Genomic DNA, 15544 nt, shown 5'->3' on the forward strand with positions numbered 1-15544 from the left:
TCCCTATTCTGTCCATCTTCCTAATGCAAGAGTTAACCAGTATCTTCACTCCTTCATTCCCTACACTGGTAAACTCTGGAACTCTCTACCTGTGTCTGTATTTCCACCTGCCTATGACTTAAACTCTTTCAAAAGAGGAGTGTCAAGACACCTCTTACGTTAACTGGACCCTCCTTTTAGATTTTTTTGTTTTTTCTCTTTCTCCTACTTTCCTCTTCACAGGGCCTGGCAACCAGCGGGATTTTTTTTTTTCCCCAACACTTTGTTTTCCCTTGGCCAGTGCCCTTGTAATGTAAAAAAAAAAAAAAAAAAGGAAGGAAAGGCAGAAGTAGATAGACAAAGTTGGAAGAGTTTGGTCGGGCAAGGTGCAAGCACGGAAGCACAGTTTTTGAGAACAATAGGACTATAAGCCTTCCGAGGGTTTAGGCCAGCGAGGGCATGGAAAACATCGCTATGAAGAATTTTAAATTGTAGACATGAAATAGTCAGAGAGAGGAGGAGAGGGAGGGACAAGTCCAGAATCATCCAAGGTGGACTTGTGAGCAAAGGTTTGAGAGAAAAGTTCAGCTTTAGAGACAGAAGAGACACCAGTGGTGCCATCAGGATGAAATAAAGGAGGGAAAGATGAAGAAGTGAAGTTATTTGAGATGTTTTTGGCTAGATGCCAGAAGTCTCGAGGGGAGTTTGAGCTTGAAAGATTTTGACATTTTCCACTTATGAAGGAGTGTTTGGCAAGTTGAAGAACAGACTTGGCATGATTCCGGGCAGAGATATAAAGTGAGTGAGATTCAGGAGATGGAAGAATTAGGTACCTTTTGTGGGCAACCTCTCTATCATGTATAGCACGAGAACAGGCTGAGTTAAACCAGGGTTCAGAAAGTTTAAGTTGAGAAAAAGAATGAGGAATGTACGCCTCCATGTCAGATACTATCACCTCTGTTACGTGCTCAGTACAAAGAGATGGGTCTCTGACACAGAAGCAGTAATCATTCCAGGGAAAATCAGCATAATACCTCCTCAGGTCTCTCCAACTGGCAGAGGCAAAATGCCAGAGGCACCTTCTCTTTGGGGGATCCTGTGGAGGGATTGGAGAATTAGGACAAAATACAGAGATGAGATTGTGATCAGAGAAGCCCAATGGAGATGAAAGGGTGACAACATAAACAGAAAGATTAGAGGTGAGGAAGAGATCAAGAATGTTGGGCGTGTCTCCAAGACAGTCAGGAGTATTAGTAGGGTGTTGCACCAGTTGCTCTAGGTCATGGAGGATAACAAAGTTGAAGGCTAGTTCACCAGAATGGTCAGTAAAGGGAGATGAAAGCCAAAGCTGGTGGTGAACATTGAAATCTCCAAGAATGCAAATCTCTGCCAAAGGGTAGAGGAACAGAAAGTTGAGGGAGGTGTCAAGGCATTTAGGGTTGTTATCATGAGAGGCATCCGACCTGGGGACATTTTTGGTCCCCTCCCCAGAAGGGGACTCCAAGGTGATTGAACTAGTGCTATTAGATCTCACTGGGAGTAAGTTATTGTTTCAGTAGGTGTCTACTACCTCCTCCTCTGCATTGGACAAACCAGTTAATGTTAGGTTAGGTTAGGTCAGCATTACAGAACCTACTCAACTTACCAAATTTGAATAAGTGTGTATAAGATTAGGTTAGGTTAGGCAAGGTCACCATGACAGAGCTACAATATAATCAGGTAAAAGGTTAGCTTAACATTACTAATATAATACTACAATGTTGCAAAGTTGGACCGATGAAAATCACAGCAAGAACTCACTGTTAAGTCTTTACTGCAACCCCAGCAACCTCCTCACAGCAAGAAATATTAATATTACCATCATTATGACAGAAACACCCTTGAAAGCCCCAGTAACTCCCTCACAGCCTGTTTACAAACTGAATCACCACATTCACTTAACCCTACGTGCATTCATTTAACAAACCAGGCATCCTCACCAACCCATGCTGTCTCTGGCCTCTCACCTGAGCGATCAACGACAAAGACAATCTCGTTCCTGTTGGAGTAGCTTTGGGCCGGCATCTCCGGGAAGAGGTTCAGCATGAGCAGATCATCTCTCATGATCCCGGTGGCGGAGCGTTCCCCAGTCTCCCGCAGCAGGTGGGGCTGGTAGGCATTCTTGTAGTACACCAGCAGGCTCCAGTCATGGTCACAGGTGAATCCTCCATCCTGACTCACCTGCAGTTTGGTTAGGTTGGGTTACGCTGCAGTGCTAGTGATATTATTTTTACAGCAATGAAAAGAAAGAAAGCTAAAAGTTTATGGATTCTTTTCATCTCTTTTCTATTCTTCTCTTGTTTTGTACTTCTTTTTCACTTCTCTTCCTTCCTTTTATTCATTTCCTTACCTTTCCTTCATAAATTTCCCCTTCCCTTTGTTTCTCTTCCCTCCTCTTTCTTTTTCCTTGTCTTCTCTTCCCTTCTGTAACTGCTTGTGTTCTCTTCTCTCCCTTGCTTTACCTTCAATTTCCTTTTCTTCTCTTCTCATCCTTTACTTCCACATAACACACACCTAACCCAACCTAGCAGATCTAATCTAACACACACAGACACACACACACACACACAGACCTGGGCAGACAAGGCATCATCGGCCAGGGAGACATTGAGTGGGTCGGTGTGGGAGACGACCCGAGCTATCTGGTGGCTGCCACACACCTGCGCCTTCACCTCCATAGAGTAAGGCTGCGGCATGAACACCTCTCGCTCCTCCCACACCAGGTTCCAATCTTAGTGGTGGAAGGAAATGGTTAATTATTAATGTTAAAAGAAATTATGTTTTTTCTTATTTTTTTAATATATTTATTTATTTTTTCTTTCCAACATTTTTTTTATATTAGTTTCTTTTACACTTCTTAGTTTTTTTTTTTTTTTTTATTTGTGTGTGTTTTAATGCATTTTGAAATTTATTGTTGGTGTGTAAAGAATCAAAAGCCTAATGAAGAGGCTTTTTATTTGTGTTTTAGTGTATGTACATATTTTGAAATCTATTATGGTTGTCTAAAGACTCAAAATCTAATAGCAGAATCTAATGCAGTGGGATTGTGTGTGTTTTAGTGCATTTTTAAATCTAATATGGGTGTCTTAATAACCGAAATCTAATGAAGTGGATTTTATGGATTAACTTAAGCCCTTTCATTGAGATACAAAACAATCATCAGCACCAGAAGCAATGCATGAAATTTTGACAACCCTCTACAAGAAAGGCATTAAAGAGAATAAATTGTGCAATTTCTTCACACTTTAAAGATTATAGGTGGCTGTGGAGCAAGTACAGATGTATCACAATAATTACTGGTGAAGAAAAGATCAAAAGGATTAAAATATTTTATGGGTTTCAAAAATATCTGCTTTGATTCAGTAAGTATGAATGAAAAATGACAATTACTTAATGTTCTCATGTTTAAGTAATGACAGATAATAACTAGCTACATATATGTTTTGATGTTTTAAGTAATAGAAAAATAATAATTACATATTTTGCTGTTATAGATAATGAAAAATAACAACTGAATAAGTGTTCCAGTGAATTCTGCTTTCATTATGTCAAGTAATGGAATATAACAATTAAAAACAACTGCAAGTATTTCAAAGCATTTCAAACCTATCACTAACTTCTCCTCTGCCTACTATTCCTGCGAGGGTGGTCAGCGGGTATGTAGCGTGGGTTGAGCACTGCGGGCAGGACAAACCCTATGGCACCGTCTGTTTCCACCTTCAGCTCCATCACCAGACGCAGGGTAACCTCGGCTCTCGTCCCTGCAGCACGACCCCAAAGTGAGGCAGGGTGAGGGAAGGGGGCAACAGGAAGATGAACACCAAGACAGGGTGAGGGAAGGGAGAGCGAAGGGTAGAGAAATATTAGGAAGGGTAGGGGAAGGAAGAGAAATATTAGGGAGAGTGATGGAGAGTGAGGAAAAGTGAGGGAAATATTAGGAAGGGTGATAGTAATTAACTTTGCCAATGCTATACTATTCTTTTCTTTTTTTTCACACACTTTCAATGGTTATACGTTCATTTTTGAAGTGCAGTTTCGTAAGTAAAGCTAGGGTTTTAGATTGCATTCTCTCTCTCTCTCTCTCTCTCTCTCTCTCTCTCTCTCTCAACACACACCACCACCACCACCATCACTCCACAAACCTGCAGGAAAGTTGCCGAGGTTGAGGCTGAGAATGTCGCTCGAGTCAGGGTCTTCTCGTGCCAAGATGGCTGTGTTTCCTTTTTTCACAGCCTCCTTGTACACTTTCTCTGCCTGTGTGGGGAAATAAAGCCTCTCTGTACACTTGGACCAAGAAAATAAGATTCAAGACTTTTCTTGTAAACATGTTGCTATATGTGTATGCTAATAGTAAAAACATTTGAGAGAGAGAGAGAGAGAGAGAGAGAGAGAGAGAACTTTACATCCCTCGGTGTGTATGTAGCATGGAAAATAATATAAAAAAAAAAGGACTATGAATAACCTAATACCTTTTTCTTCTCCATGCAGTGAGTCACAATGGTTCTGCCGTCCAGCCGCGCCTCGCAGTGGTACACGGCGGCGCCCTCCTCCATAGGCAACACCGCCCGCACCTACAGAGTACAGCCACGTGGGAGAGGCGCCAGGTAGGTGAAATAAAAAAATATTAGATATGCAGAGAAAGAACAAAACAGGCGGCATTGTTTCCTTCTTTCTTGTTTGTCTCATCAGCCGCCTTCTGCATTTTTGAAGGAAGTTGTTATAGAGAGGAGAAAGGAAAAATTTCTTGTGAAATGCATGTTACCCCTCACTTCGTGTTTGTCTCCTATCCCTCCTTATCATTAGGGTTGCGCTAGTTAAAGACTGCATAGGTAAAGACAGCACCAGTGAAAGAAATTATTAACTAAAGAAATAAAGACGGAAAGAAGCGTTTTGTTACGAAACGCCATTTTTCCCCTTCATCTTTGTGTTCATCATTAGTTCTGCTACTCCTCCTTCACTTCTTTTCCCAGAGAGAGAGAGAGAGAGAGAGAGAGAGAGAGAGCGGGTGATGCTATTAATGCACCGTAACTATATTATACAGTACCTGCAGTGCGTGTCCAGCATGGTTGTGATATACCATGTTGGCGGTCACTTGGGCCACAAAGCCGCGAATGGTCACTTCTGCAGACACAGACTCTAGCGACACCACACGCCAGTCGTTATGGTCTGTAACACACACACACACACACACACACAATATTCATAACATATTATTATTATTATTATTATTATTATTATTATTATTGTTACTACTACTACTACTATTATTATTGTTAGTATCTACCATTACTACTACTACTACTACCACTACCACTACTACTACTACTACTACTACAGTTACCGTCGGTCGTGTGTAACAATCAAGGATTCTAGTCTGTATATTTCTTGGTAACAATACTACTACTACTACCACTACTACTACTAGTACTACTACTACTACTACTACCATCAATACTTACCTTTTAATATTCCCAGAAGCCCAAAGCGTGCCAGGTGAGGTGGCAGTTCACATACAGAGGTCATGTTGCTGGTGCTAATAACTTGCTACGGAGAGGAACACAACATAAATAGTAAGACGTTCGTTTTCTACATAATGTGCTATTAAACTAGATGATATACTCTGCTACAGAAATATGCATCTTAAAAACGTTGAGGGATTAAAGGAAGACAAGGCTGACACTGCATGGGAGTGGGAACGACAAATTCGGAGCTTAAATAATTGGTGTTAGCCACTAGATAACAACTTTGCCGATTATAATAAGAATGAGTGATAATTAAGTTTAGCATTTCTTATTCATATATTCATATTCAACACTTGAATGTGACACACACACACACACACACACACACACACACACACACGTCTTCCATTGTGTAAGTATAGTGTGTGTGTAATAATAACAGTACCAACATAGACAATAATGATTATGATAGTAGTAATAATAATAATAATAATCGGTTTGTTAAAATTGCAGTATGTAGACAACATACTACTATACATTTCAGCGGTGGACAAACGGTGTTTTTTGCAGATATCTCCTAAACGAATCGTTGGATGACTATGATATTTCAACACGCTACCCTGAACATTTGTTCGTAATTTATGGTTAACATACCACAGTGCTATATGTGTTACATGAGGAGTTTACTGAGTGATATTACGCCTAATCCAGTCATCATATCAAGGGTGTTATACAGAATCGGACGCGTGTGGGGTACTCGTCTAACCCCTCCACCACCACCACCACCCTGAAGAACCCCCAGACCACTCCTTCTCTACCCCAGTATCGCATGACCCTCTTCCCCCCCTATTCACACCATCAGCCTTTGATTTTTTTTCCCTATTGTAATTACATGTGTATAGGTATAATAGTTACATACGTCAGTATGTACATACATATCATACATTAATGATATTATTTAATACAATTGCTGGTATATGTGGACATGAAAACCAGAGTGGGTCAAACGACCGTGAAAGCAATAGCTAATTCAGCTGTTAATGGCCGTATAGCTGGATAATAAGCAACGTATCTAACAACAAAATAATATATATAAACTGGACCACTTTTTATGATCAATAGGTAGACAGTACGTAATAAAAGTATCAACTTTTCCTAACAGTAGAAGGTCCAGGTCACAGGTAATTCCAGCTCATCATGTTCACATGGTTGACCATAACGACTGCAAACATGGCTCTTCTATATACTACACGTAAACGTGCTGTTGTACAGTAATTATCAACGTGAACCACTTCTTACCTTCATGAAATTGTACCATACTCGTTAATAATCATATCTATACATACACACTTACAGAATATTATAATGTATAAATACAGTGGTGGGAGAAGTAGGGAGGGACACAGGAGTGAGGGAGGCGAGGAGCTAGGGAGAGGAGAGGAGGGATAAAGAGGGGGAGAACTTCCGAGACCGGGGAGACGTAGCAGTGGTTTGGGTGGGTGTGTGTCGGGGAGGGCCACACTTTCATTCGAATGCGTCAACATGACTCGTCGGCTTTATTTTTCACGAGTAAACTCCTCACATAACACATATAGCACTGTGGTATGTTAACCATAAATTACGAACAGATGTTGAAGGCAGTGTGTTGAAATATCATACTCATCCAACGATTCGTTTAGGAGATATCTGCAAAAAACACCGTTTGTCCACCGCTGAAATGTATAGTAGGTAAAAATGTACGTAGAAGATGCGCGATCGTCAGTTCGTGCTTGCTGTGTGTGTGTGTGTGTGTGTGTGTCAGTCAACAGGTGAACACTGAACAGAATTCATGGCAATACAAAGTAAATGGTTAATGAGTGTAGTAGAATACATTGTATGTTTCTGTTTGTCAGTCTGTGTCAGTCTTAGTCCGCGTGTCTTTTATGGCAGTGTGTATGCATCTCAGCTGCCAGTCACTGTCAGTCTGTAAGTCGTCCGTATGTCTCTTAATTCGTATGTCTATGTCAGTCTGTGTTTGCATGTACGTCTAAAAGTCTGTCACTACCCTTGGTCACTACGCAGCAATGTGTCAGCTCACTCACTCCAACGTCCTTTTCCGAACACTCTCAACCCACGAGTGACGACCGTCGAAGATAAGGGAACGCCCTCCTGCTGCGTGCAACGCCACGCGCAATAGATACCTGTGTTATTTATCAACACACACAGTTCTGCCACATTTCCATACTCACACCTTTTTCCTTGCACACGTAAACTAAGACAAGGTATCAATTAACTCTATAATCGAGTATTACAATTGGTGCATGGGTGTCTATGGTTATCTATGGCTGGTGTATTTTAATAGTTTGCATGTGCGCTAACTAGCATATCTGAACACGTTCAGGGGAGTGTTGCCATGCGGGGAAATTTTGTGATGCATTTCCTAGAAGTGAAACGTGAGATGGTGCAATGAAGGAAATTGTTTATGTTATCACTTCTCACTCGCTCTTCTTGCTGTGTATGTGTGTAAAGGTCTCTGGCCGGGTCGCTGCCTCGCGTGCTAAAATAATAGATATATGAAGGAAGGAAACGGAAAATTAAGTGGGAAAAAGATCGAGACGACTATTCTGAAACATTCCTGGGTGTGTGTGCAATAGATAATAATATGATGATAATGATGATGATGATGATAATAATAATAATATTAATAATAATAATAATAATAATAATAATAATAATAATAATAATAATATACGTTTTATTCTGATTGTAGTACATACATACAATGGGAGAAAAAAGTGTGGGGAGGCCTACTAGCTAGCTATAGCCTCCCTCGCTAGCTTAATGGTTATAATCGCTCCATTATTCGCACCATGGTGTGGTATTGGTCCATGCGTGGTGCCCTCAAGGACATGATCTTGTTGTCCTGTGGTAAGGACCGGGCGAGGTGAGTCAGGGGAAAGCAGGTGGCGTAAACCTGGGTGATGCAGCCGTCCCTTCTCCAGTTTCTCCCAGAGCTTCTCGATGTTTAGTAGACAGCTTGGGCAGAATACTGCTGGTCAGGGCGTCATCATAGTTGGTGTAGGTAGAGCCGAGGATGACCCCGCATGCCGTCTTTTGCACATTTTCCATCCAGCTACTGCTGCTGTTGAGTGGAGCTTAGAGAAGATCGATCACGCTGGGAGGTATACATGAGTCTGGGGAGGTGTGTGTGTAAATAATGTAATATATATGTACGTAATGTATAAATGTATATATGTATGTAATATAATGTAATGTAATGTAATGTATGTGTATTTATCTTAGTTGTGTACAGGGTTCGAGCTGGGCTCAGTGTGTGCGAGTGTGTGTGTTTACCTATAGTTGTAGTTTTATAGGGCCTTTATGCTTTATGCTCGTGTGGCCCCGTCTCCATATCTACACTTATCCAATCTTACTTTAAAAGTATGCACACTCGTTGCAGGCACTACTTCTTCATTCAAACTGTTCCACGTCTTAATACATCTTTGCGGTAAACTATACTTTTTAATATCTCTTACACATCTTCCCTTCCTCAGTTTCTTACTATGCGATCTTGTGCTTCGACTGGCATATTCTTTTCTCAGGATCAGATACTCATTGTTCACTTGGTCCATTCTGTTGATCAATTTATAAACTTGTATGAGATCCCCTCTTTCCCTTCTCTGCTCCAATGTTGGAAGATCCATAGCCTTTAGTCTCTCCTGTGTTGCCGCTACCACCAGAGAGAGAGAGAGAGAGAGAGAGAGGAGGAAGAGAGCAGAAGAGCCATGTTTTGGTTTAAGAAATGCTGATGTAGGGCCTAAGCGAAGAAAGACGCCTTATACAAATGGCCAGCATCGGTGACCTATGACCTCATATGTAGGGAGACTGGGTGTCACAGTGAGGCCCGCAGGAGAATACAGCACAGGTCCGAAGGAGGAGGACGTGTTGTTGAAGGTCTCGTGTGCAGAGAAGTTTACCACCGCTTAAGTTTACCAGGACACCCCAGACCCGTAACACGTAAGTGAAAGTGCTTTGAAGTTAGTGATACTTATTGGTGCACTTCAGAATATTAATAATATCTGTGACACATTTGATATGTGCTCAGGACAGTCAGAGGCTGTGAACGAGTGCCTTTACGTAATATATATGTATTAAAGATGTACTGTTGTTTTGCTATTATTATGATGCTCATCTTCGGATGGTGAAGAGCAAGAGAGATGAGTTCGACCTTCATCAAGTGAAGGGCTCTTTCTCTCTTGCTCATTTCACTGGAGGGCGTGAGTATTGCTATTTACTGAAATTACCGATGTTAAGGTGAATGTTTGTTTCTAGGTTTCGACCAAATATACCAATTGCGTCGACGTGAGGGTCTCATTATCCTGATCATCATCATCATCATCATCTACCGCCTCCTGCGGCGGTAACAGTCGAAACGTGGGGCAACCAGAAGCGAGTGGACAGCAGAGGCGCGACCGACGGGGCTGGCCTTCTCTTTGACCCCAGGAGTGGCGGGCGGGGCAGAGCGGAGCGTGGGACGGCGGCCAGACAAGTGCGTGCGCTCGTACGTGTGTCCCTGCTGCGGGGACCGCTGGCGACCCAGCAGGACGACCGCAACGGAGCGCCGTCGCCCAGCAAAGGACCGGAGAGGAGTGGGACGGTTGCCACGTCGTGCCAGACGTGAGTGCCCGTCCAGGTGCCATCTTATTCCCCGCCGTAAGTCTCTCTCTCTCTCTCAACTGGTAAGTGTTAGAGCTCTCTTTCTCGTTCCCCGTCAGTTCTCTCTCTCCCTCGAAGTGGTAGACGTGTTGTGTTGTAGTGGGCTCGCGTGTCGAGGCGTACTGCCACGAAGGTGCTGGTCGCAGGCACGTGAGGGCGTGGCACAAGTTCGGTGAGCACACGAGAGTGTGTAGCGCTCGGCAAGCACGCGGGTGTGCTTCGGACTCGGCAGGCGCGCGAAGGCGTGCTACGGACTCGGCAGGCGCACAAGGGTGTGCTACAGACTCAGAAGGCACACGAAGGTGTGCTACAGACTCAGCAGGCACACGAGGGTGTGCTACGGACTAAGCAGGCACACGAGGGTGTGCTACGGACTCAGCAGGCACACGAGAGTGTGCTACGGACTTGAAAGCACACGAGGGTATCACGGAGAGGATCGACTACCTAAGCCCACGAGAGGCACCATCGTCGTGTCCTAACGGAGATGGCAGAGAATAAAGCAGAAGCAAGCAGCCCACCGAGTAGTGAGGAACTACCCAGTCCTCCTGCAGTAGAGTGGCAACGAGAGACGAGCCCCAGTGTGGCAGAGAGAACGAGCTCCCGAAGGCAAATTTGGCCAGAACAGCGGAGTGACCAAATGAAGGAAATGTATGACCATCTCATGAGTACACTGCAAGGCGTGCACCGAGAATTAGCTGCGCTCTATGCTCCAGAAGCAACAGGAAGAGATCACGCAACACAGATGTCGCTGAAGCAGAACGTCAGCCACGCCATGGCGTCTGAATCGCCACTGACACAAAGGGGAGACTCATCCCGGTTCGAGACGCAAGGACAGACGCCCAACCAGGGGGAGGGCGACGGGAGAAGGAACGAGCTCACTGCACCAAATGGAAGCGTCAACTTGGGAGCTCGGGAGCCCACAACGGAGGCATCAACAAGTGGAAACTGGATGAAAGAAATGACCACAATCATGCAGTTCAACCAGAGGCCTGTGCCCACCTTTAAAGAAGGGACGTGCGTCGAGTATTGGACATTCAAGGACAATTTTGAGAAACACGTTCGGTCGGGCAACATAACAGATTCGCGGAAATTGGAATTGCTCATCTCAGCATACTCTGGCTCGGCTAAACAAGATCTTCATGGGTGCAACCGGTATGCAGATCCTACGGAGGGATACCAGCAGGCCTGGTTGATACTGAATGACAGGCATGGAAATCAGCGAAAGTACATTCAATTCTTAGTGAGGGAGGTCATGTACGGCCCAAACCTGAGCTTAGAAGACATGGAAGGAGTTCCAAGCGATAACCCAGAGGTGAAAAAGGAAACTGGAACCCTGATGACATCCGCTACCCAGAAGGAAGAAACCCTAGACAAACTGTGAAACAGATACTCCTCATGGTATCGACTACTGAAAGGGACTACATGGCTGAGGAGGTTCATAACGTGGCGGGGCAACAAGGAAAGGGGCTCCCGACAAGAGAAATTTCTGTCAACAGAGGAAATGGAAGCAACGAGGTATGCAGTACTGAAGTGTGTGCAACGAAGATACTTTCCTGAAGAACTGAAAGCGCTACAACGAGGACAGCAGCTGAGAAAGAGCTCGATAAGACAGCTGGAGCCCTTTCTAGACGCGGAAGGCTTGATCAGGGTAGGCGGCCGGTTGAGGAGAGCTGCTCTTCAGCAAGATCGAATGAATCCCATCCTCTTACCCAAAGAAAGTAAGATCACGGAACTCATAGTGAGGGAAACACATGAAGACAAGGCCGGACACTTGGGAAGGGAATACACGCTCGCTAGAATACGCGAGACCTACTGGATCCCGAACTGCCGTAGAGTGCTGGACCGACTATTACGCACTTGCGTAATCTGCCGGCGTAACAATTGGAAGCCTAATAAGGGACGACCAGCTGACTTACCAGAAGTCCAGGTGAAGTCAGGCGCACCGGCATTCACATACGCTGGAGTCGATTGTTTCGGTCCATTTATGGTAAAGCAAGGGGAGGGCCCGGGTAAAAAAGATGGGGCTGCATCTTTGTCTGCCTGACTATCAGGGCCGTTCACCTGGAAGTTCTTGCAACACTTAGTACTGACTCATTTATTGCAGCCCTTATGAGATTCGCAGCTCGAAGAGGACTGCCGAAACACATCCGTTCGGACAATGGGACCAACATGATCGGCGCATGCCGAGAACTACGTGACGCAGTCATCAGTTGGAGTAAGGATGATAAAGTTAGAAAGACACTCTTGGTGAACCAGATAGAGTGGCAATTCAACCCTCCAAGAGCTTCACAAATGGGCGGCGTGTGGGAACGACAAATCCGCACCGTGAAAAGGGTTATGCAGGCGATAGTAGGCTCTCAACTGATGGATGATGAGCGTCTTCATACTCTACTCTGCGAAGTAGAAACGGTCATCAATGGTAGACCACTCACCCCTTCATCGAACGACCCCAATGATCTTGAAGCACTAACGCCTCGTCACCTCTTGAGAATGAACTCTAACAGCTTCCCCACTGAAGACAAACCGACGTTGGGAGACACGTATCGGAGGCGATGGAAACACGCTCAGTATATGGCAGACCAATTCTGGAAGAGGTGGACTCGAGAATACCTCCCCACCCTGAGGAAACGGCAAGGAACATTCAAATCAGGACACAACCTCCAGCGAGGAGACATGGTCATCATTGCTGAACCGTCTCTACCACGAAACAAGTGGTTGTTAGGATTGGTTATAGAAGCCATGCCGAGTGAAGATGGTGAGGTTCGCAAGGTGAGGGTGAAAACGAAGAGCTCAACACTTATTCGCCCGGTTACGAAGCTGTGTTGGCTAGAAGGAGTTGGAGATGAAAAATTAGGGCTTAGTTTCGAGTGAAACTCGACAGGGGGAGTGTTGCCGCTACCACCAGAGAGAGAGAGAGAGAGAGAGAGAGAGAGAGCAGAAGAGCCATGTTTTGGTTTAAGAAATGCTGATGTAGGGCCTAAGCGAAGAAAGACGCCTTATACAAATGGCCAGCATCGGTGACCTATGACCTCATATGTAGGGAGACTGGGTGTCACAGTGAGGCCCGCAGGGAGAATACAGCACAGGTCCGAAGGAGGAGGACGTGTTGTTGAAGGTCTCGTGTGCAGAGAAGTTTACCACCGCTTAAGTTTACCAGGACACCCCAGACCCGTAACACGTAAGTGAAAGTGCTTTGAAGTTAGTGATACTTATTGGTGCACTTCAGAATATTAATAATATCTGTGACACATTTGATATGTGCTCGGGACAGTCAGAGGCTGTGAACGAGTGCCTTTACGTAATATATATGTATTAAAGATGTTCTGTTGTTTTGCTATTATTATGATGCTCATCTTCGGATGGTGAAGAGCAAGAGAGAGATGAGTTCGACCTTCATCAAGTGAAGGGCTCTTCTCTCTTGCTCATTTCACTGGAGGGACGTGAGTATTGCTATTTACTGAAATTACCGATGTTAAGGTGAATGTGTGTTTCTAGGTTTCGACCAAATATACCAATTGCGTTGATTATCCTGATCATCATCATCTTCATCATCTACCGCCTCCTGCGGCGGTAACACCTGATATGTCATCCCTTCAAGTTCTGACCATTCTTGTAGCCATTTTGTGGTCTCCAGCTTCCTTATGTGTTTCTTTTTGTGAGGGATCCACACTACTCCTGCATATTCCAATCTGGGTCCTATTATAGTACTTATCAGTTTCTTCATCATTTCTTTGTCCAGGTAGTGAAATGCTATTCCAATATTCCTCAACAAATTGTATGTCCCTCTGAAAATTCTATCGACTATCAATATGACTTGCCGGTTGATTATTTTCTTCCATCGTCACTCCTAAGTCCTTTTCCTTTTCTACTTTCTCTAGTTCTACTCCATCTCCCATCTTATAGATTCCCACTGGTCGTTTTTCACTCTTTCCCATTTCCATGACATGGCTTTTGTCCACATTGAATTCCATCTCCCACTTTTTATACTCCATTACCAGATCTTATATAGGTCTTCTTGCAGTATTTCACAATCCTCTTTTTGCTTTATAACTCTGCACAGTTTCGCACCGTCCGCAAACAGATTTATGTAGCTCATCACTTTTTTCTGGCATGTCGTTTATATAAATGGGAAAAAGTATTGGCGCCCCTGTGGCACTCCGCTTTCTACCGCTCTCCACTTGGACTTCATATCTTTTACTACCGTCCTTATTTCTCTCCCCCCTCAAATAATTTTCCATCCATCTCAATGTGTATCCTTTTAAACCATCCTTCTCCTCTAATTTCCACAGTAACCTTGCATGTGGCACTTTATCAATTAAGTGCCTTTTTAAATCCAAATAAATGCAGTCAACCCATCCCTCTCTCTCTCTTGTACTCTATCAACTATTCTAGAGTAGAAACTCAGTAAATTTGTTACACACGACCGACCTATGTGTGTGTGTGTGTGAGTTGCCCTGACTTCATTATGAACGTACACTAGTTTTAAATGGTCTTTTTTCAGGTTCTGTTAATTGATTATCACGTTTTATATATATATATATATATATATATATATATATATATATATATATATATATATATATATATATATATATATATATATATATTGTTGCGAAGGTGTATTGCAGCAGCCTCCCAGATATGTACGTGTGCCTGTGTGAGTGTGGAGCAGCGTCATAAGAGAGTACATATGGGTAGTACATATGAGTACATATGTGCTAAAGGGTGAGCGAGGTGTTGGTTGCTCGTGTTTATGAAACTGTCACACCTTATAATGGAAGGGACGCTGAGCTAGGCCTCCATGACGGAGGAGATGTGACCCCGGAGGTCACGGGGAGATAAGAGTGTGTGTGTGTGTGTGAGGGCACTGGCCAGCCCTGGGATAATTGTCATACGGTACCGTGTAAATAAATGCATGCATGTGTGAATTGCTTGTAGCCAGCATTATCAGGGATATATTGGTAATTAGCGGTTAAGGTAGATAGCGTTACCTAATAAGCTGAAATAGACTCGTAAGGACATTGCCTGGCAGGTGCGACGGCACAGGAGGCGTGGTTTGTGGGGCACTGTGTGGCACCGATGAGGACAGAGGACTAAGGAGTGTAGCAAGAGACCTCGAAGGAACAAGTCGTACTCTGGGGAGCAGTCAGAGAGTGAACGAGAGACAATGAGACAGTGAAGTGCCTGACAAACTAACAAAGTGTTACCCGTACTTTGTTGCCGCCCCTGCCCCGTCCTGTGTGCCGCCGCCACCTGTTCCCGGTGACTCGTGTATAGTTGCTGTAATATAGAGAAATAAGGAAGAAGTGTTTCCTTCTCCCCACTCTGTGTGACTGAGCTGAGTGAGAGTGGGCAGAGTTGCCATCGAA

At 44.0% G+C, this 15544-nt stretch overlaps 3 protein-coding genes across 7 annotated transcripts in view; 2 read left to right on the forward strand and 1 right to left on the reverse strand.

The window, feature by feature from the left end:
- The window catches only part of LOC123511574 (von Willebrand factor A domain-containing protein 5A-like), a 46028-nt gene extending 38335 nt beyond the window's left edge, over positions 1-7693 (reverse strand). Inside the window, exons 1-8 of one of the 5 annotated variants that reach the window (XM_045267625.1) lie at positions 7562-7693; positions 5478-5562; positions 5063-5184; positions 4488-4589; positions 4161-4272; positions 3636-3779; positions 2592-2749; positions 1986-2199 (exon numbers count right to left, since the gene is read on the reverse strand). In XM_045267625.1, the coding sequence (XP_045123560.1) occupies positions 1986-2199; positions 2592-2749; positions 3636-3779; positions 4161-4272; positions 4488-4589; positions 5063-5184; positions 5478-5541 (916 nt within the window). In that variant the 5' untranslated portion in view covers positions 5542-5562; positions 7562-7693. Of the gene's footprint in view, positions 1-1985; positions 2200-2591; positions 2750-3635; positions 3780-4160; positions 4273-4487; positions 4590-5062; positions 5185-5477; positions 5563-7524 lie in introns of all 5 variants that reach the window. The other 4 variants (XM_045267595.1, XM_045267609.1, XM_045267602.1 and 1 more) reach the window with 4 other exon arrangements.
- A 1439-nt stretch (positions 7694-9132) lies between these two features.
- LOC123512692 lies at positions 9133-12195 on the forward strand. Its single transcript, XM_045269205.1, has 2 exons — positions 9133-9476; positions 9792-12195. The coding sequence occupies exon 2, from the start codon at positions 10660-10662 to the stop codon at positions 11554-11556; it is 897 nt and encodes a 298-aa protein (XP_045125140.1). The 5' UTR covers positions 9133-9476; positions 9792-10659; the 3' UTR covers positions 11557-12195.
- Positions 11677-13749, forward strand: LOC123511104. Its single transcript, XM_045266720.1, has 4 exons — positions 11677-12184; positions 12280-12944; positions 13402-13463; positions 13671-13749. Exons 1-4 carry the CDS (start codon positions 11677-11679, stop codon positions 13747-13749), a joined length of 1314 nt encoding a protein of 437 aa, XP_045122655.1.
- The last annotated feature ends 1795 nt before the right edge of the window (positions 13750-15544 follow it).

This window comes from Portunus trituberculatus, chromosome 4 (assembly GCF_017591435.1).
Source record: "Portunus trituberculatus isolate SZX2019 chromosome 4, ASM1759143v1, whole genome shotgun sequence".
Lineage (NCBI taxonomy): Eukaryota > Metazoa > Arthropoda > Malacostraca > Decapoda > Portunidae > Portunus > Portunus trituberculatus.